The 22,587-nt window shown below is 38.5% G+C and overlaps 3 protein-coding genes across 3 annotated transcripts in view; 1 reads left to right on the forward strand and 2 right to left on the reverse strand.

Annotated features, from left to right (window-relative positions):
- Positions 1-2,971: 2,971 nt before the first annotated feature.
- LOC107195050 (zinc finger protein 92 homolog) lies at positions 2,972-7,399 on the reverse strand. Its single transcript, XM_015584816.1, has 3 exons — positions 7,365-7,399; positions 4,203-4,983; positions 2,972-4,085 (listed from the first exon to the last, which is right to left on the reverse strand). The coding sequence occupies exons 2-3, from the start codon at positions 4,956-4,958 to the stop codon at positions 3,330-3,332; spliced, it is 1,512 nt and encodes a 503-aa protein (XP_015440302.1). The 5' UTR covers positions 4,959-4,983; positions 7,365-7,399; the 3' UTR covers positions 2,972-3,329.
- A 12,630-nt stretch (positions 7,400-20,029) lies between these two features.
- Positions 20,030-22,587, reverse strand: part of LOC107195001 (nuclear cap-binding protein subunit 2) — a 6,268-nt gene continuing 3,710 nt past the window's right edge. The window contains exon 4 of the mRNA XM_015584741.1: positions 20,030-20,445. The gene's annotated coding sequence lies outside the window, so the exon portion shown is untranslated. The remainder of the gene's footprint in view (positions 20,446-22,587) is intronic.
- Positions 20,575-22,587, forward strand: part of LOC107194992 (ras-like GTP-binding protein RhoL) — a 4,529-nt gene continuing 2,516 nt past the window's right edge. The window contains exon 1 of the mRNA XM_015584729.1: positions 20,575-20,833. The gene's annotated coding sequence lies outside the window, so the exon portion shown is untranslated. The remainder of the gene's footprint in view (positions 20,834-22,587) is intronic.

The raw sequence follows: 22,587 nt of genomic DNA on the forward strand, positions 1-22,587 counted from the left end.
TATACATGCGTTCCTATATAAATAGTACATTACATATTAAAATATGAACATAGCTCAATGTATATGCAAGCTGTTCTATAAACTGCAGATCGAAACATTAGCGGAAGATTCGATCGCAAAGTGCACCGACTGAAAACAACAGTGTATCAAATGGATTTGAAAGGCAAATGAGTAATCGTACCCTGACGACGAAAAGGTAATTCTCGCGAACGTAGAATGTGTTAAGTACTACAACATGGTTTATTGAACGTTTGAGAATTTGAAAATAAGAACCCCTCCCCCTCGCTGTTGGATGCACTTTACTCTGAACTTTCCACCTCGAAATTAGTCCTGAATTTATAAAACATTCTTTATGTCGTGCTGACCTGAAGCCAAGTGTGTGTATGTATGTGTGTGTGTATGTGTGTGTGTGTATGAATACAGATTGGCTAAAAGTTTTGTTAATCGTAATAATACGATTTTATATTTAATATTAAAAGTTGCACGCGTGCTCAGAACACGCATAGCACGCTTGTACTGGCAGTGGGTATAGCTCCCCTCAATACTCTGGCATTATGGAGTTCTTATCACAGAGATATCAATTGTTTGGTACTTTCTTCCCCCGTTTATTTCACTTTCACGGCTGAAACTGCAGTTATTTTTCGTTTTCCTTTTCCCGGGTATGGATCTGTTTCGCTGAAACCACGCTACTTCCCCCTTCCCCTCCGATTGGCAATTAAATATACAATATTTTTCATCAATGTTATGTCGGTCTAAGCTCCGTCGAATTGTGAACTCGAACGGGACTAGACGTTTGTTCTTTTGTACTTCGAACCAGTGTGTTTGCTGTTTTGCGATCATTTCTCTTTTGGGTCTTGAAAGTTTCGTGAAACGGACACAGTTCAACCATTTGCTAGACCTTTCTTCACGATCGGTATTAAGGCCTCTTTTTACAAAGTATCGCGGTTAACGTTGCGTTGCTATTCGTAAAGGGGCCTTAATAGGTGATTGGCGATCAACTGTCGACACATCAAAGATTCGAACAACGTAAATCAAGTCGAATTTCGTCACGTTTAGAATGCCTTGAACGGCGCTGATGAGAATGAAATTATTTGTGAAGAAAAATAATTCGGGAGAATCGAAATTTCCCGCTTTAACAGATTTACATACGCGGCAGCTAACCCCACCAGGCGTGTCACTTTTCGTCATTGAAGAAAAATTCAAATTTTTTCTGTTTTTTTTTTTTGTAACGGGCCATTGATTCTATCGGATATACCTTTTGAACAAACAATTACGAGGATCTAGCGACGACGAAATTGAGCAATTACGCGGTGCTGTAATATCACTTTGATCTAATCTAAATAGATAATCCATAATCTACGTGTCATTTGGAAGCTTGTTATGCACGAATAAAAATGTTTTTTTTTCTTCTTTTTTACCAGACTGTTGTCAGTCTTCTTAAGTTTTGGCAAGAAATTGGAATCTTTAGTTACACGAATAAATTGGTCACGATCAGAAAACTTTTCACGATACACAAAACACGCACGACGTTTAAAATTCAATCATCCGCAAAACGGGAAGGATAAATTACCCCGAATGTAGCAATTCGTTTTACTCGGTACGAGTGACCGTAGCCTTCGAACTAATCGACACTCTTCTTCTCGAAAAGATCTCGAAATTAATACAAAACAGAAATCAGTTGCTCAGAGTCTTGAGAAATTTCTCGTTTTCGGCTATTTCTCAAAAGATTCGAGAAACGTTTGTCAAATGGGATCGCATATACTAAAGTAACCGTCGAGCAAGAGAAACGATTGAAACAAGAAGGACGTGATACGATGAACACAATTTCCAAAAATGGTCTCCCGACTACGTTTCGTTCCAAGGCCTTCAGATCACGAGGATACGCCAGTTGCGCCGCACAGCGATCCACGACGATCTTTGTTACATTTTTTTATGCTAAATCCCGTTGCAATTCAACATACATACATGTATGCACGCGCAACCACACACATACATATCTGGGGAAACACGTACACACCTTACGTGAAATACCGAAACAAAAAAAAAATGACGCAGAGCACGCCGGCTAAATATCGAAGAAAGCAAAGCAAAGCAAAGCAAAAGACCCATGCGGTCTTTCTTCCGCGACACAAACCCAAGGACGTTCGGACAAATTTTACCGTTAAAAATTACACACGATCCTTGGAATTTGCGCTTCTTTCGCGACACGTTTGCTCAGTCTGACGAATTGAAGCTATTCTCCAAGAAACTGAGACCGTTCAGTCGGGTCGCCATTTTGTGCCACGCGGAAACAGATGACAGTTTTAAGATCGTTGATTATTTCACCGAACGATTACGAAAAATTTTGGCTGGGCGAGCTCCAAATACGTCGGGACATTTATCCTGAGGCAATGTGGCGAACTATTGTCGGAATCCAATGAATTCACGATATACTCAGGCCACTCGGTCATATTCTACGAACGATCGAAACTTCAAAATATTTTCTTCTGAACAATTCAATTATTGAACGTGACTCTATTAGTGCACTGAAGGCTTGCAGAATTGAAATTAGAAAATAAATTTCTATCGGTTTGATTGCTTGGGACAAGTGTTCTCTGATAAAACAGAAAAATTAAAACTTTGGTATGTGCTCGGCCCCATACCAGTACTGTATTTCGTACAGGTCGTTCGGTAATGACAAAAATCTCGCAACATGCCAATAGAAACTGTCTCAGATCGTAAAATTTCGGAATGGATCCACTCTTCCCACCGGACAACAAATCCAATTGGCATTACTCTTGCGGCACAAAATTTCCTAATTGCTTTCCATTAGCGATGGCTAATATCTAGACTGCGGATTTTATGCATTTATGACTCATAGGGCTCTGTGAAATACAATAAAAGACAAAGTTTCATCGGATCCAATGATTTTTCTATTCTAGTCTGAGCCCAATAAAATATTTGAGGAAAAATAAATTGCTACATTTGCTCCTGTCTTTCTAAATTACTTTAGAAAATGTTATTTTGCATATAAATCCGCAGTCTACTAATATCCGTTTACAACTACAATTGCATTGCAGTATCGAAAACTGCGTTAAAATCATATTCCGTACAAGAACTCGCGCGCTTTCATACTTCCAGGTTCATAATTCGTTAAAACGGGTTTCTCAAAAGTTCTCTCTGTGTTTCGTTTTAAAACTGTTTGAATACCTTCCGATACAATCGGTCGATGATTTCTACCCCTTCTATGCGGTTAGTCCTCCGTACTTTTTATAGAAGTGTCCGGATTGCATCTTACCATACGCGAACTAATCACCAGTTCACCCACAACTGACATCGGTGTTCTTCCACTATGAAGCCTTAGCAAACTGTATAACAGAGTTCTGTCTCTGGGATGCGATGAACCCGATCTTCTCGCTTTCCATAGACTCTAAAATCATCTTGCACCTCTTCCTTGGTGGTAGAATTAATGTTTCTCGTACAGGTATCGCCAGATCAAGAGGATCCGGCGATGGTACTGGGCTCACGGGATTGCTGCTTGGTGGTGTTAAAAGTGGATCACGCGTAACCCCGATCCCATATTCCCTCTGTCTTTCTTCCTCGACCGCTTCAAGGGCAGCCTCGACTCTCCGGCGAGCGTCGTTTCCCGGCAGATTTAGAAGTGACGGACAATCGCTGACAAAATCGTTGCTCTGAATCCCAAAGCTGGTGTAAGTCGGCGATATTTCTTGGTATAGGAACGTATGGGGCTGTTCAATGGGGACAGCGGGCGTCGCCGTCGTCGGGAAGACTTTCTCTTCGTTGGTCACCATCAAGGGTGCCGAATACTGTTCTCTGGAATACATATAGTACGAGAAATCCCGCGATGGGTTGTAAGTGGCAGCGTTGTCGCTTGGCTCGTCAGTCTTTAGGTTCTCCTTGTCGCTGGCAGTGCCTATGTTATTTGCTTGTGAGATTTCAATCTCCGGCTCGATCGGCGAGTCCCGGGGAGAACCGGTGACAGACGAGTCCGAGTGGGTCTTTATGTGCAGCTCCATCGTCTTCTTCGAGCCGAAGGTTTCGTGGCAGAGCGTGCACTTGTAAACCTTCTCGCCGTAATGAGCAACCTGAAATTATTTATCGAGTCAGTTGTGATAACGAAACCGATAATCGTCGATCGACAAGAATATCGTAAAGACATACATGTATCGACCGAGTGAATGTTCAGTAGAGAAGCGATTTACCTGATGCAACTTCAGCACGTGATTGTAACCGAATGATTTGCCGCAGATGTCGCATGTGTACGGTTTTTCGCCGGTATGCGTGCGTGTGTGCACCTTCAACTGCTTGGAGCACGTGAATCCTTTGCCGCACGCTTTACAAACGTACGGTTTCTCACCGGTATGGGTGCGCATGTGTATCACCAACTGACCACTCTGGATAAACGTTTTCGAACACACAGTGCACTTGTGGGGCCGTTCGCCAGTGTGAATTCGCATGTGCCGATGCAGTTTACCGCTGTGCTCGAACGCCCGTTCGCACACATCGCACTTGTACGGCCGTTCTTTCGTGTGGATACGACGATGGACACTGAGGTTCTCCTTCACCGAAAACGATTTACTACAATACTCGCACTGATACGGCTTCTCACCCGTGTGCGTACGATAATGTCTCGTTAGCCGCGCGGGCACCGCGAACGTTTTCCCGCAAATGTTGCACCGGTAAGGATCCTCGCCTTCTTTACCGTGCGAGCGCAGATGGCTCTGATACAAGCTTTTCTGATCGAAGCTCTTCTGACAGAGGAGACACTGGTACGTCTTCTCCTCGACGGTTGCCGACAGAGTTTCGGCGCCGCCGCAGCTCGGTGGTGCGAACACAGTCAGATCCGGACTGCAAACGAGACCCTTCACGGATTTCAAGGGGTCCGGGGTCACTATCTCGCCATTGACCGACATCGTCTCTCTAGTTGGGATCAGTTCTATGTGATAAAAACCCACCATTCTTTGCTATCGAGACTTTAAAAATCTGAAACGAAACGAGACAAATTAATATTCGATGAATTACCAATACGATTTCCGACTGTCAATAAGAAAAACAAAAATTCTTCGAAAACTTCGATGTCGAAAAAAGAAAAGATTAATATGATATGATTTGAAAAAATGAAATTAAATGTACAATACACGATTTGAAACATTGTTGATTTGTCCTTCAGTTTCTTTCACCGTCTTAATTGTTAACGTAAAATATAAAATAGGACATTACGATTCAGTTAGGCGGGAATCTACGTGGGTTAAACATTGCGACGACGAACAAAATATCTTATAATTCGAATACATGGTTTCTATAGAGTTGAAGATAGTACTTGACAATTTAGAATTTATCCGAGAATTTATTTCGTTCTGTCGACGATATTTCACATTTTAAAATAACTATGTTCCACTTGAAATGAGAAAAACACAAATTTTCCAAATATTGTCGCGTTGCTTTACCTGTACTATAACAATATAACAAGGCATTTATTTAAAGACTGGAAGACTCCATGAGGTAGATCGACATGAGGTAGATAGGAAGAAGACACTAGGAGCGTCGTCTTACGTGTGAACGCGACTGTGTGTAAACGCCTTGATACGCGCCGGTCTGAATCGTTGGGGTAACACGGCCTCCGTTCCATCCCCCACCATTTGCCCCGTTCAAGCCCCCCCAAAAAAAACGCCCACGAATCGCGCGACGCCCCGTGCGTACACGCACGCGCACGCACACGCATCCTGTAACTTGTCTCTTCGTCCCCGATCCCCCAATTCTATAGGGCCTATGATAAACCGCGTATTATCGACTCACGAACCTGCTACACGTTCCCGACGACCCTTTTCATTTCTTTTGCCTGTCCGAGAGGAATAAGAAAATGAAAGAAATTTGTTTTTCTCTTTTCGATAGATGCTGTTAACTATTGCTCATTCGAAATTGAACGTTCGTAATAATCTGTTTGCTTTTTCATTAACAAAATAACAATTCATATTGCATAACAAATCAAACGTACCGCGATAACAATAGACTAATGTATACTGTAATAGCGTATTTAGAAATATGTATAAAATCCGTGCACAGAATGGACAAGAATATTTATTACATAACCGATGACCGAGGAAGCAACAGAGGACTCTACTGCGTCACCGAACAATTGTTTGTTCCAAACGGAAATATCAGCTCAGCGTCCTTACCACGCTACCGTCAAGATCGAATGATTTCCGTTTACGGAAATAACGTTCGTTTTGCAGCCGAAGAGATTCTTCGCGTGTGCCGCTAGTATCGCACAATTAACTTGTAAAGATATGATATGTTATTGGATCGTAATTCATAAATCAGCGTTACAGAACCTTTACCAATACTTATTTTTAGAATTTAAAGTTTATATATATATTTTTTAAACTTCTGCGATACATTAACATGGTATAGCTATGTTAAGTTATGCAGCTATTATATGCATATTGTTATGCAAGTAAACAGTAATATATTATGGTTGTAACGTTATTTCGAAATTAAGAAAGAAAAATAGAAAGTCTGTAATAGGAAAACGTTGAATTTGGTAGCAGGATTATTGAAAAAGTTTAATGTTGATCGCGCACTCCTACGAGGTCGTCGGTTCAGAATAGGTTAAGGCTGGGTTAAACCTGCACGCGCGCGTCTCACTCCGTGAGGCAGCCGTCGTGGTCGGCGGTGGTGCAATGCCGCGGCGCGTCGCGACGGTGGAAACCGCCTGCCGCTGCCTCCACGTGTACTCGCCGCATTTTTTTATAGCGATCACCGACCTCGTGCAACTCGCCGCGCAGTAAGGACGTTGAGTTACATCACGGGCCGCGATACATATCGGTCTCTTCTAAGAGAATCTATCGCGATCTTTCTTTCCCGTTCACGCGGATTCGCTCGATTTCTCCCCTCTGTTTTCCTGACTTCATGATACTTCAAGGATATGAAAATACAATCGATCGCGAAAACTGCGTTCCGAGTACGGCCGAAGTTCGCGGCCAAGGGGAACACCGATGAATCGGATCATCGCGATAAAACACACTTTTTCATTAATTCCGTAAACGAGCTTTCTATTTCATTGAAATAGAAATGATATTGTTTCGAAAACTGAGAATTTCTCAAAAATATATTGAAAGTTCGTCATTTTTAGAAAAATAAAAATCATCAACGAAATAATCCACAAATATCCTGTACTGTTTAATATTGTTAAAACACAAATAAATTATAAAATTATATTTAATTTTATATGTACATAATTCTGTCTGGATGATGCTTATAAATGTGCATTTTCTTAAAATCTGTTGAATTGTTGCAGAAATTTCTTTATGAAATCTAACCAGGTTATATACGAGTCAAAACGAAGAAATGTCAAAATCACCCACCTGTACTGTTCCTTTTGGACCCTTCCTTAGTCGAGATACACCACGTTTCTCCTCGTCATTTTCCGATCACAAGTCGTTAAAAGAACCGAAAAAATCGAGGGAACGAACAGAACTGAATGCACGTCTCTGTTAACGCATGCCGTGTACGTTTGTCACTTGTCACAGTTGAACGTCGACAAAAAACTCAAACTTGAAAACCAAAGGACCCGCCTCAGGACACTGCCAATCGTACTGTGCAATATTTACCGCCTGCCCGTGCCGAACACCGACGGAAACCATCGATCATGGCCGAAGCGCCACGCTCGACCCTCGCCCCCTCTATTCGCGTACCCCCACCATCGTACTCACGACGGCGACCTACAATTTAGGGCGACTAAGTGCTTCTCGCAGCACGTGGAGGCAGTCGTCGTGGTTTCGGCCGACCCTGCGGTTCGCTGTGAGAGCGCGACGAAGACCGACAACAGACGAGGACGTAAATATACCCGAGTCTATAGTCTATAGAGACGTAAGCATTCACATACTGTACACGCGTGCGTGACGACACGGGTACGTTACGATAAGCTTTGTTAATCACGGATTTGTTATCGATGGTCGAATATACATATCAAAACTCTAATTTATTTTCAGATTAATTTTTTTTTCACTCACACGTCATCTTTAATCGATAAAAAAACATTGTTTGTAAATGAAAGCTACTACTCTTTAAATAACATCGGTAATTTAACAAAACATTTAGGAGTGTATGCATTATGATTTAAATACATGTAAAATGATCTGAAGCAAGGTAAAGTAAAAGATTAAAAAAGTAAGAAATTAACTTTTTGTTAGGGTAACAAAGAGAATCGTGTGGTATAACGCCTTTTGTATTGACGTAGTCGACATTATATATTTCATTACTCTATCATAATGTACAATGCGTTATGCAATAAAGGATGTCCTATTATTAGCATAAATTCCATCGGCCAGATTCGTAATTAACATATATATTTACTTATTTCTTACACGCCTCATAGTCTCTTGTTTGTCATTATCCAAAGTATGACATTAATAAATTATGTCCCATCTTGTTTATCAATCAAATTTGATGAAATTTGCGTTTCGTTCTGTGACAAAAGCCATTTGTAAATAAAAACAAGTTATTTTACAATTGAACATCAGATGTTCATACAGCATCACACATACGCTAGCTGTTAGTTTGTTAGTTTAAAAAATCTAATTATATTAAACTAAAAATCTATTATATAACAGTCAGCCATTGAAACATAGGGTGAAAATAACCGAGCAATTGGATCATCGAATGTTAATAATTAAATTCCCAAAAACATTTGTCTGGCTGTTTCCTTTTAAACGTATATTGATCCGTAATCCGTTCATGAACTGCCGAATCTCATTCGACATCGCCCGTAGTCATGCCTGGGACAAGTGTCGTGCGCCGCAATGATATTGCTTTCGAACGGAGAGGAGCAATGACCCACTGCGCGCGGTGCACGTGTGCCGGGTGGAAACCACGACGACTGCCTCCGAACGGGGCATTGGACGCCGCGTGCGCCAGCAACAACGACGGCTACGGCGGTGTCGTTGAATGCTGTGCATGTGTTAATATTCCTGAGGTGTGGTCGTGGTACGTATACAGTGCCCCCCGCGCCACTACTATCCACTATTTTTCTCATATAAACGGCGAATTACATAGAATTATAGAAAAAAACGAACGAGAAGAAAGTTCCAACTGTATTTTAAAGCAATACGATTTAGGTTATGTCAATTCGAAAAATTTCCAATAATTTTCCAACAATAGAGATGACCATGGATTTTTTTAAATGGTTGGTTACGTGTATCTGCTTTTTGTATCGTCACGAGTTTTGCGAACGAGCCTCGAGGTCATACGAGGACATAAATGAGTAATGAGTGCGAACATTTTGTAACAAAGTTACTGTTGAATAGAATTCGTAACCTTATCAATATAAAATACTAGGAACAAAGATACTACGAAATGTTTAAGTTATTTCTGTCAATTCTAACCTTGAATGACCTTGAAGGTTATTCTGTCATATATCGTTGAACTCATCCTGACCATCGCTTTACTATGATGTAAGGAGGAATGTAACTTTGCTTTTTAAAAAACGGGGATTCACTTTTTGTTACTTTTGAACGATTTTAAATTCAAGGAACGGATGTATCATGACGCGTTGCTCATAAAAAACTGAAATTTTGTCATTGTTCGGTTCTTCTGTACACAAACCGTTTGCAAGAAGCATCTGACTAGTGATAATGTGACCACCCTGTGTATACACTCGAGATTAGGGACGATGACAACTACACGGTTACCATCTAACAATATTAAATCTCTGCGGAATATGCGTAAATTCAGTAAGAATCTTTCGTAACATGATATTGTTACACTGAATAAAAGCGACATTTAATAATGGGAATGTGGTCAAAATTATACATAGAAACGACTCGAAAGGCACTCTGGATTGTGCTCCTACATAAAATTCGAAGTTTATTAACAAAAAAAAAATGAAAAACAGTATCTGTTATTCTATATTATGCGCTGTACTGAACATATCAAGTAAGAATTTTATTTCATTCCTCTCCTACTTCTCCGGTAACCGACAATGGTGAGATAGCGGCCCTTCCATGACACACGTTCGTAGATTCAGATAATGGGGTTCGTCCGTCGACGAACCCCATACACTCAACTTTATCGAACCACTATAGTATATGCTGCTGAAATTCGACGTTAGAATCTCATATAACCCGTCGATTGGTATACCAGATATCTATAAACATTTTCCACGGAAATATTTTCCGTCATATGATTTTTCGTACAAAGGCGGAAAGTAAACTCGAACAATTTGAATCTGACAGGTTATTTATTATCGTTATGATGCATTCATATTCCAATGATAAGTTAGAACAGCAATAAACGCGTCTAGGGTATTATGTAACACCGTATATACATATGTACACATACAACGATAACTTTAAAGTTCATACGAAGGATAAAATACTTCAATGTCGTGCACGTGGACGTAGATAAGATTGCCATTTAAACGTTGCAATCTTCGCGCATGTGCAACTGCGTAGCACGGTTAGTATCAAGGTGAAATTTGTGTTTGTACCGCGCACGTATCCGTAAAATTATTCGGTAGAAAAATGTTAATTACTAGGTAACCGAGGAAAGGTAAAGGACATATATTAAGTTATGATTGATTAAAATTAAGTTATGATTTGTAAAATTCGTCTGGGAATTTACAAAGTTTATGGCGCTACCATCACGAAAGACGGTCCTGCCGAGACACGTGGGTCACTGTGGTGATTTACGTGTGGCACACATACACACACGTACACACACGCACACAGTGTCGGGGTCGCGGCCAGATCGACGAGGGTTTGAAGATAGAAGAGATCGCAATGGTATTGGTGGGGGCATGGACCAACTAGAATCTGAAAAGCGGGGAGCGAAGAAGACCGGTGGGGCGAGGGTTGAGGTAGCAATCAACTCTAGAACGATGTCGTACCTTGACCAATCTCAACGCGACTTGTTTTAAGCTATGCGCCAGCGGCGGCCTTAGAAATGACTCGTGGGATCGTGCCGAAACTAAAATGGCAAAGGGAACCAGAGGACACCAAGTCGACCTGTCTTTTTACTTCTCGTTAGTCTGCCTCATAATGGCTACGTTTAATTAACTAAGAAGACAATGCAATAGCACGAATATTTAACCACTACTTTTCGATGTAGCTTATATAATTTTAGAACGATGGAAATACGAATAATGTAATGGAATGATGAAGATTTCACAAAATCACGCGAAGAAAATGTATAGGGTAAACGCACTAACGAATGAACACTTAAGAGATTTGGTAACAATTAAAGTCGAATTTTAAATGATAGTAATATTATATTAATAAATACTTGGAACATGCAAATTAGATTTTTCAATGTTTACACCTTTTTTTTAAATGCATAAATTTTAATGGTAATAATGGAATAAATGTAATTAATTGAATTGAAAAGAAAGAATATAGATTTCATCAGTGAATGAACAATATTAAGTAAATGAACATTTCTAACCAATGGCGTAAAAATTGTTTAAATATGAAACAAGGAATTTAAAAAAATCAATATTTAATCATTTGCTTATTTTAATACCTTAATTCAATCATTTTTATATATATAATGTTCATTCGCTGGTGCATTCACCCTGCGATGGATACAACTTACTCGCAATTCCTTGATTCAACCACTTCGTATTATGTTTTATATGTATGTATATTATTCAGTGCCCGATTAATTTCTGCTCTTCTTTAAAAATGTTTATGGGTAGACTTTTTCATTTTCATAATTTTATATTTCTTGTACCTTTGTTTCAGTGCGTTATATTTAAAAACGCATTCATTGAAATATAATTTGTAACATTATTTATAATGAATAAAAAGAATCTTTTGTTCGCGATATATCATATCTTCAATATTTTTTTATGCCAGGTGCATGTCTACTTTTATGATTGATATCTTAGTAACCAGAAGTCACTTTACTTTAGTTAATTACTTTATAATATCTATTCCAAGAAGTAAAACGATTTTCGTTGTTTTTTGAAAATCGATCTTTCGATTTGGTCTAGCCAGGATTACTGGAATTAATTTTTACCGTTTAAAATAACTTCACAAAGATCTCTTTGAATGTATACGAAAAGTTTGTCCAATCGAATGCTTTTCAATTTTTGTGCTCGTTTCACATGACTTTAATGTCCACGTGTCAAATTTTCATAAGTGCGTTTTAGGTACTCAGTATGTTGGTTATATTTAATTACATTTTAAAAAGTATACCAATGTAATTTACTTCAACATCTGTTTCAATTTAAGCGATCATATTTTCTTTTAACCATGGATGTGGTTAACCAACATCGGAAGTGTTCTGACCAGTATGTATTGGCAAATTCAAACATCGTCACTTACCACACAACCTCTAATTTACTTGAAAATATAATTTTAAACTGGCATCACAATTAAAACTATATAGGTACCTAGAAAAAGCTTTTACGAAACGGTTTCGTGGAATTTGGTAATGACGATTTCGTGTTATTTGTATAAACGAATTTTCTAATATTGATTTCAAACACACTTGTTGTTTGTTTATTAATAATGACATATTTGACATGGAATTACTGTAAACGGAATTCATAGTAAATTATGTGAGTATAGAAAGAGGAAGGCCAGAGTAGGAATCAGTAAAGGAGGTCAAACCAGCGTGATCGTGTTAAGTAGAAAGTGGAAAGTATTCTTAAGGTCAATGACTTCAACCCACGTGTAACAATCTATGCCACCGACTGCACCATCATTACATTTCAAGGTCGCTTGTATACGAGCAAGAGTTTGTTTAATTTTCTCTTTCCTATATAAATGTATGTATGTACATACATCCGTTTTTACAACGTACCACCTTCTTATTATAGACTCACTCAGCAGAACTAAGTCACATTTGTAATGAGTAGTGAACGTGTTATGTCATTTGACGCTAAAGTTTTACTATCGTTCTGTGCGCATGCTAGGGTAAAGTCGACCTTGAAAAATCATTATTGTAGATAAAATTAAAAATAATACATGAAAAGTATGATTAAAAATTATAACACAGTTATTAATTACAGTTTTGTTAATAATTGATCTAAAGTTACTTTGTAGCACCTTGCCATTTATACGCATTTCAGTTTTATTATTCTATATTTTGTATTTTGAGAATAATAAAGACGATAATAATGATAAATTGTAATTATTAATGATCCAGGCATACGCCAGAGAAAACAAAATTAGTTACTTGTATTGTTACTAAACATTTGTTCCATCTATATTAGATTGCTTATTGTAGCTTACTGAAGAGATACTGAGCACTAGCAATGATCAATTGTTAGATTTTTAGTTATTTCTTTATAATCATCGATTAATAAGGTTTTGGCTTAGCTTCTTCATTTTTAATAATACATAGTACAACATATTCTTGATGTCTATTGAACGATAATAACACGTGTTCAACAAATACTGTTCAACACATTTTAACCTTTTTCCTACCTCATAACCGCTCAGACGTGTTTCTGATAGATCGTTATGAATTGAATACGAATCAGCAAACCGTTTCTTCGCAGCACGTTTAGTTTTTCACAAAATCAAAATTCGTGACAAAAGGAACTGAATACCTAGTACTATAAAAGCACAACATACGTATACGTTTTTAAAAAATTGATTTTTTCAAAAACTGAACATGCTGGGAAAAAACGGTGTGCTAATTCGTATTCAGCTCATAAAGATCTATCAGAAACGATTCTGAACGGTTATGAGGTATTTTCGTGTCGAACGGTGTACAACTTCAATAGTGGAATCACCTAGCAGTTATCCGATGAACTAAAAACTACAGACAAGAAAATTAGTACTGTATCTGCAGGGCATATATTACAGTAGGAACTTGTTTAATGCACGCTATTTTATTGTACCATTGGAACGCCCTTTGCTCACACGTATTTCTCACACTAAAATAGAAATGGGGCCATGTTGTCCCTAAAAAGTGGGCCGAAAAAATACAATGGATGAAATGTGTACTCCTATATCTCATCTGTGCTACGTCCAACAAGTGAGCAGGTGATTGGAGCTCGCTTAATGTCGTATTCCTGAAAATTTAGCCTTCTACCACAGACGAGATATAAGAATAGACCTAACATGCAATCTAATTTTCAGTCCCATGCTTTGAGGGCGTCAGAAGCCCCCTTACCATTTTAGTGTCAATACCCGACGTTACCGATAAAACATGATTCTGAGTATTATTAGCACAAATGAAGTGTTACATATGCCATCCATATTGCATGTATCTACAGTAGGCCCTCGACTTTCGCACATAATTGGTTCCTGAAAGTGTGTGCGAATGTTGAATGTTCGAAAGTAGAGGGACGTAAAAAAATATGCACCAAAAACTGTGTTTTAAATTATTTATCTATCAATATGTATACATAATGAAGTTAAAGAGGCGTGTTAAATGCTTTCGGGTATTTCCTTTATAAATTTGTCAAGAGTTAGTTGAATACCACCCATTTTTTTCTTTTCTTGATAAAGATAAAAAATAAACACCACGTCTTATTGTATTCGTCGTGCAATACAATAATCGGTGCCGCTCTTTAAGTGTAAATTTCGTTTTGTTGTAAAAGTACTGTTTTATTTAAAGTGTTTTGTAAACCATTGTGTCGTATTAAACGAACTAGTCTAAGTACTCAAAGAGTAGAAACCTTACACGCTTTATTGACTATTCTTTGAACACAGAGGATTAAACAGTTGAATCTTTAAAAATGTGCGAAATAGCGAATTGTGCGAAAGTAGAATGTGCGAAAGTCGAGGGCCGCCTGTATATGATTTGACGGGAATAAAAATATCCGATGCTTCAGTTTAAGGTTAAGGGAATAATATGACAGTCATAAAACATGAAACGCAAAAGTATATATTTTTTCACTTAACTACAAGACAATTTATTCTAAGTGCATCGTTAATGGACATTTTATTAATGTTACTTTTTACATGTTCTTGTTTTATTCGTTTTTATATCTTGCCTTACATTTGTATATTTGCATAAATAGTCTACAAATCTACCTTTTGGCCGGCGGCTTACAATTTCTCTTCTGAGAATGCTTTACCGTAATGAGCCATTTCGTAGCCGCGGATTCCGGAAATCGGGTGACGTCACGGCGTGCGAGCGAGAGCGGTAGAGCGAGCCGCGGTATCGGTGCTCTCCGTCGGTGTTGACGGGTGCCGAGGAATTTCGGTGGTCTATGGGAGGGAGGTGTGCGAGCGAGAGAGTACGGTAGAGCGTGCCGAGTATCGGTGCTCTCCGTCGATCCAACGCGCTAGTGAGTTGCGTCACCCAGTTTATTGACTTAGCCGTGTACGCCGTGTACCAAGGTCGTACCATCCCGTGCAGGTCTGTGCTTGCTTCCTCACTTTGTCGTGAACCGTCGCGGAGGGTGGTCGCGCGTCTCATACTCGTCCTTTCTCTTGTTACTAACCCATTGTTTGTTGCAGGCATTCGACAACCATCAATTTATTTACTGTGCATATTGTTGTGTCCCCTCTCTTGTTACTAATCCCTTATATGTTACAGATGTTCGAGAACCATTGGCTTCGATATTTATCTTCTTATGTACTGTGATTCATTTAATGTGATTTATTTACTGTGCATATTATTTATTTATTTACTGTGCATGTTACTAATCTATATACTGTGCATATTGTTGTGTCCCCTCTCTTGTTACTAATTCCTTGTATGTTACAGATGTTCGAGAACCATTGGCTTCGATATTTATTTTCTTATTTACTGTGATTTATTTACTGTGCATATTATGTATTCTATGTGTATTGTATAATGAAAAATATTTTTCCAAACAGTTATTCCATCGAAAGAAGACATCGATCAACGTCTACATCTTCAAAGCGTGCGTCTACCACTGCGTTAAGTTACTGTAAGTTAAACTTAAATCATAATTCGATATTCATTGTTATATTCATATTCATCATCACATCGTTTATTATTAATTTTAGTCTATCTATTAATAGACTTAAATTGTGATCAGCCATTGTGCATACCAAGTTATTATTAATTCATTTTGCTCGTTGATTTCTCTACACAGACTTGGGGTATGGGCAGTGGGTCTGTACCTATTATGGTACGGGCAGTGGGCCTGTGCACTAAGACTGTTTGCCGATCCCTCTGGTTTCTATTGAGAAGCCAGATATCGGACGTGTTTAGTCTTTGCCTGGTAAGTAGGATTTGGAGTAAAGGCTCGTGCGCGCCTGGGTACAACGTACCCGCCTACGGAGTAGTCGGGAGTCTGCTCCGTAAAAGGACTCTGTTTTACAGGGGATCTCGCTTGCACTACCATACTTGGTCATGACCTGTGCTCGGGTCTGGTACGTAGGTGACCAGCCCAAAGGGCCTGGAAAGTGAGAGATGGATTCGGGTTTGCGAGGTTGCGCCCGTCTTTCCTATTTTCTTAAACCAGGTTCTGGCGACAACACTTTCATCGCGATACTTGTTCATACTGTAGTTTAACGTGGTTCATCGTAGAATTAATTTTTGGCTTGGTATATTAGGTGCGTAAACGAAATGATCGATGGAACTTTTTCCATTCCGTCTATCTCTTTCGTTTGAGTATTAGCGACTACATTGCGTTAAATTTGTTATTTCGTATTACTAGCATTAATTCGTATTAATTAGAATATTAAGATAATATTAGTTCTAAGCTGAAGAACGAAGACAACCGACGAGGGAACTTAGTTTTTTATAGGTTTAGGCTCAAGAAAGAAGTCATCCGCCGAGGGATTTTAGTACCGATAGTATTACATAGTTAAGATTTAAGTTATTTATAAGGTTTATTGTGAAAGGTGGGAAGATGTAGAACTTGTGATTCCATCTACCTGCCTTGGGCCTCCACTCGCAGCAACCTCCTCGTGGTGAGGCCTGGGCAATCGATATTGTCATCGGTAAAGTACTGTAAACTGATGAAAATATCGAGCTAATGGCTGCGAACATCGAATCTATCTCATAAAACCACGTTCTATATTACATCGAACTAGGATTATTTTAGAAATCGATATGAGATTCAAAGTGTAAAAATGTCTAGTACTTTGAATGTTTTAGAAAATTATTCGAAATAAAGACGTATGGAACTACTGAAAATTACTTTAGATTCGTTTTCCTTATTCTGTAAATTCTTTGATTGGAATATGAATGCTGCTGGAAGTATGAACATTTTCACAGGACAGTGATATAAATGGAACTTCAAAACTTTTTTAAGTGTTACAGTGATATTTCGTTATATGTACCATAATGCCAATAATATTGATTTGCCCACAACATCCATAATTATTACAAATGTCAACATAACGAAATATCTTTCATGCGATGTTTGTGGTGTAATAAAAATCTGCGTTTCGATTACGTTTTTGATACGTATTACTCACTTATATGTAATAATATAGAATAAAAATATATAGTATTAGTCCGATATTTGAAAATATACATGCGTTCGTTGTCACTGTTAAACTGTTGTAATAACAATGGAATAATAAAATAATTTACTCAAATGTACATAATACATATACATATTCATAAAAGCAATATTAAACGCAATAACTTTTTTGTACGCGAAAAAAAACCAATAGGACCGTCGGGACTGCAACCCAAGACTCCTTTCTAATACGTCTACTTTACAGCAAACAGACGGAAGAGAATCCGTTCACGACCATGATCCCTTCGATGATTTTCCGACGTACCGAACACTCATGCGTACTTTAGACTCGACACACTGTAGAAGTTAGACTAGTTGAGTTCGAATACATTTAACGTAGTTCACAAATTCACCGTTCTCATAACGTAGAGGGCAGCAGAAAATCCCTGACTGTTTACACTATCGGTATTTCAGAACATGAGACACGAAGTCCTATAAGATGATAGCTTCTACTGTACCGACCACAAAATCCTAACCGCAGCGAGATACAGTAGACATTCTTTTATTGTATATTTCGGGGCTGTAGAGGGCTAGAATTCCAGGAATAGTACAATAATCGAACGCCAATCACCCGCGTTCTTTCCCTTCCAATCGTCGTTCACTTGTGTAACGCAATTATATTAGGGTGGGCTCAATGTACGGACTTTTTGATCACCTTACTATCTTTGTTATTTTTAGAGATATCAGAAAAGTTTATTCACGACACTTATTGAGTATTGAAACATTTTACTGAATTGAATTTTTCTGTGATGAAAAATATGCGAGTTAAACGCGACACCGTATGCATTGCGTTCCTTTCTTACTTGGCACAGAATGGGGTATGCGTACGTGTGTAAGAAATACGTGTGAACGAGGGGCGTTGCCAATGTACAATAGAAGGGACTCCATTTAACGAATGGCTACTTATAATGCTGTATCGGTAACATAGAACGTGTCATTACAATAGTAACACATTTTTTGCAAAAGTTTAGAAAAGCGAAGGTCTGGATTAAGCAGTTTTGCAAAATTTTAGGTTTTCACTTTCGTGTCGCTAAAAATCCCTCTCGCAAACGTTGTTTTTATGTAAAATAAAGGTATTTGCAGAATTTCAGTCAAATCGGGCATGACCGGTTTTCGGAAATATAGCCCATTCAATTATATTACATAGCTCTACAATAGAAAATATCGTTTACATTACTTTCATAAATATATGCAATATGTTATACTTTGTTGCCTGATAATAAATTGTAGGACTGTTAACAGAAAGGCAAATTATTCATTAAAATTAAGTATATTTTACATTAGTTTTTAATCTGATAAATATAGATATTAGAAATGTCAAAAATAAGTCTGCCGTAGTGTTTACAGTTCGACATGTATTTTGAAGCTATTAAAGTCTACTGTAGTGACACATTGAACTATGATGACCAGTTAAACAACACGTAGTACCAGTGATATACATTATAGATGTGTTCTGATGTCCCAAAGCAAAGCCTACCCAAGCTACAGTGATTCAAACGTGTCTGCACATATTGTACATTCGAAATAATAATTAATTATAAAAATGCTTATACATATAATTTCTCTTTATTTATTTGCTAATAGGAATTATCACAACCTTCGGTTATTTTATTGGGTCTCACAATCTCACAAAATGTTATGAATGCGTGAAATCAGCAATCTATTTACTTTAATCATTATTATTACAAAATGTGTTTTTATTACACAGTTTAATATTGTACATCATAAAAATCAGTACAATTTTTGTTACTACTGCATAATAACTGAGGTACAAGTGAATAACCGTTATTCGAAATTTAACCTAATTGTTACTGTAAACTTTATACATTTGGCATGTGTAAATGTACAAATTTAATGGAACCTCTGATAATGTTTCGTGAAGTTTTTCATTTCACTTTTAATCTAATAAAATATTCCATAAGCGATGTAAATATTTCTCTAATTTACCTTCTTGAAAAATGGATTATAAAACAATGAATTCACAGAAACATCTGAAGTTTACAAATTATAATTTCTAAGACACGGGAATATTGATAATCGAGTGGAAGTCGATAAAATAAATGACCAGTCGTTAATCAATGAAGCCATTGCAGAATCGTTTCCACCGTTCTCTGTAATCGCACGGCCAGTCTCGCAGTAACGCAACTATAGAGAGGGATTTCCCTGTATGTACATACTCCCTTCAAATAAGATTCGCAATCAGTGTATTTCCGTATCGAAATATTACTCTACCAACAATTTAATATTATTTTGATTTTTACACAACAAAATGCACTTTCGTATATATCACGAACAGCATAACAACATTCGCGTTATTATCGTCGCAGAAGACTGACACGGAAAAAACGTTTCTAACGCTACCGAAACAATGCAAATCACGGCATTGTACCAAACTTGTCAAACAATCGGATAATCGTTTCGTCGAGCAGCCGTTTAATTAAAACCGGCTGCGTCACCGGTTGGAATACTATTCACGAATATGAAGCTATTTGCGGATACCAAATACGGGCCGAATATAATTTAGAATCATAATTAATGCGCGTCACGAGTCGCACACACGATGGCCAGTCATAACGATACATAATGCTATTTAAACTTCGTCTCGATGTTTTCCTGGCAGGCACTTTCACGTGACCATTTTTATTTTTGTTTTTTTTTTGCGGTCGCAAGTGGTAACTGAAAATAAAAATTTTCAACAAATGAATCGTTTCAGAGTTCACACCCGTGAAACAAAGAGTATGTATATATTTACAATATTTTCTGTTAAATTGTTCGCCCGTTCTGTTTACATTTGTCGATTTGAAGAGAGGATAAAACGTTTTCGATCGGTAAGGTCGCGGCAACCGACGTAGAATCGAATTCGAAAGTCAAGTGTGTGGTTCCGCCTGTGCCGATGGGGCCGTATCTTCTCGTAGAGTATGCGTGCAGCGTAATTGACGTTTCGGTGACGGCTTAAAACGCGTCGGCGGTGTTTCGTAGTCTTCGAGCAGCCGTCGTCGCTCGAACTGCGTCCACGCAGCTTTCCCGTTGACCGTTGCCGCCTAAGAGAATTTCAGTTAGTCTGAGACCGTACCAAACGAAACAAGAAAGGAAAGAAACAAACAAAAAAAAAAACGTACGCGAAAACTTTCGCGTGCGCGCACCCGTTACAATACCACCACACACAGACCGTACCAAACGAAACAAGAAAGGAAAGAAACAAAAAAAAAAACGTACGCGAAAACTTTCGCGTGCGCGCACCCGTTACAATACCACCACACGTGAACCATGTGCTTCGATTCCCGTCCGATGGTTTTTTCGACAAGAGCTTTCTAAATTCGTCAAGACGAGTTACACGTTTTTGTTTCATCGCAGTGGTTCAACGATAACGTATTCCGAACGAATATTCCCATATTGGATTGAACAGTGAATCACAATGGAACGGAAAAGGTAAACACGATTTCCCTGTAAACAGCCGTAAGCTTTTTCAGCTTTTTGTTCGCGGAGTTACGCGCACTTCGTTTTTATTTCGAATAGTTTATTGGTCGACTGTAGATTCTATGAAATTTTTATTTTTAAATTCACGATCTTTATACAAATTCCGTTATTTTATACAAATCAATGCCGGATATATGTACTTGTGTCACCAACAATCGGTTATAATTAGTCAATTGGACGGTAATCTACATAAGCGAAATAGCTAGATGGATTGTCAGTCCACCCTGTAAAGACACGCGCATTTTCGTCTAATCCGTCAAATTTCATCGGAACAGACCATTAGAGAGAATATACACAAGCAACAGGTGACATTTTACATAACCCACGGTGACATTACATGATACACCAAGTAAATAATTTATCGTGAATGTTCCCTGTCTATCGTTTATAATCGCGAGATTTCACTGAAATTCTTGATAATGTGACACATGTGATCGCGACGATTAGCAATCTTATCGCTTTTCTTATCGGTACGAAAAATCAGTCGCTTGTACGCTTTCGCTATTTACCCGCAGCAGACGTTTGTTCGAACGGTGCTAAACCGGGAAGAAGCCACCTAGAATTTGTTTCATTTGAATGTCGAACTTCCATTTACGAATGACCATCGTTCTTGGAACGTTCCATAAGTTCGAACTAAAAATGCAATGCTCGTACACTGTCGAGAACAGGATGAGGTATATGATAACGGACCGCTAACCGACATTACATTATCCTGTTGTGCCGGACAGAACGAAATATAACTTCGAAGACAATAGAAACATACCGTTCCTTCCGATCGTTCGAGACGATATACTCTTTACGCAATGCCGTCCGTCTTGAAAAAATTATCGTGTTGCATGCGCGAGATGATGCTTCGTGTTTTTTAGTTACGTATGTGCAGTAGCACCCGAAGGTCTGTGGCAATACAGGTTCACGAACGCACTGGTATTATGTCATCGATGCTTTTTATTCGCGTGTCTCTTGTAACCTATATCCATAAAAAGTATTACCTTCATGCGCCGAGAGAAAGGTAAAGAGTCGAACGAATTGTATAGTTCACAATTAGCTGTACAGACACACACAGAGAGACAAAGAGAGAGAGAGCGAGAGAGATATTGTGTAATTATTTACGTTTGATCCAGGCAAACATCCATTAACGGGTATATATATATATATACAAGTATGTATATAAATTCTATAAAAATGAATTATAATAACGTACACACAAGAAACCTGTAGAATCAAGGAATTTTCGTTACTCGTTAGTAAACGTATGTCAATGTTCTTTCTCTACACCCAAAGTACGCGATAAAAAGATTCGAGTTTAACGATAAAAGACTTATTCCAGGACAAGCAAGTGTTTATCCTTAAGCGCCACGCGTGCCATTTGCCTTTATGGGTGCAGAACTGCGCACACCGCGCCTACTGCCTCGACGAACACACCGAGTCTCTGTCGATAACGATCGCGTTACCCGACGTGTAAAAACCGATCTATCCATTGTGAACGCAAAAGGCATTTCCTTTTCGTCTCGTCGAACCTTCCAAGCTGATATTCATCGGACGGACTTGCTCGAGAGGGGGTTTAAGTACTGTAAACAGAATAACTTTGGTCGTTCCGTAGAACGTGCTGAAATACGGGAAAATTGAACCGGTAGATTTTTCGAAACGATCGGGAAAGAACGGAATGCGGAAGGAAGGGCGTGGTTAGAATTATTTGATGCGTCGTG

Source organism: Dufourea novaeangliae, unplaced genomic scaffold (assembly GCF_001272555.1).
Source record: "Dufourea novaeangliae isolate 0120121106 unplaced genomic scaffold, ASM127255v1 scaffold18, whole genome shotgun sequence".
Classification (NCBI taxonomy): Eukaryota; Metazoa; Arthropoda; class Insecta; order Hymenoptera; family Halictidae; genus Dufourea; species Dufourea novaeangliae.

Coding starts and splice junctions, on each gene's coding strand:
- LOC107195050 (XM_015584816.1), bottom strand. CDS start 4,958: ATGGTGGGTTTTTATCACATAGAACTGATCCCAACTAGAGAGACGATG. Junction 4,086..4,202: donor ACGTGCTGAAGTTGCATCAG/GTAAATCGCTTC, acceptor AAATAATTTCAG/GTTGCTCATTACGGCGAGAA.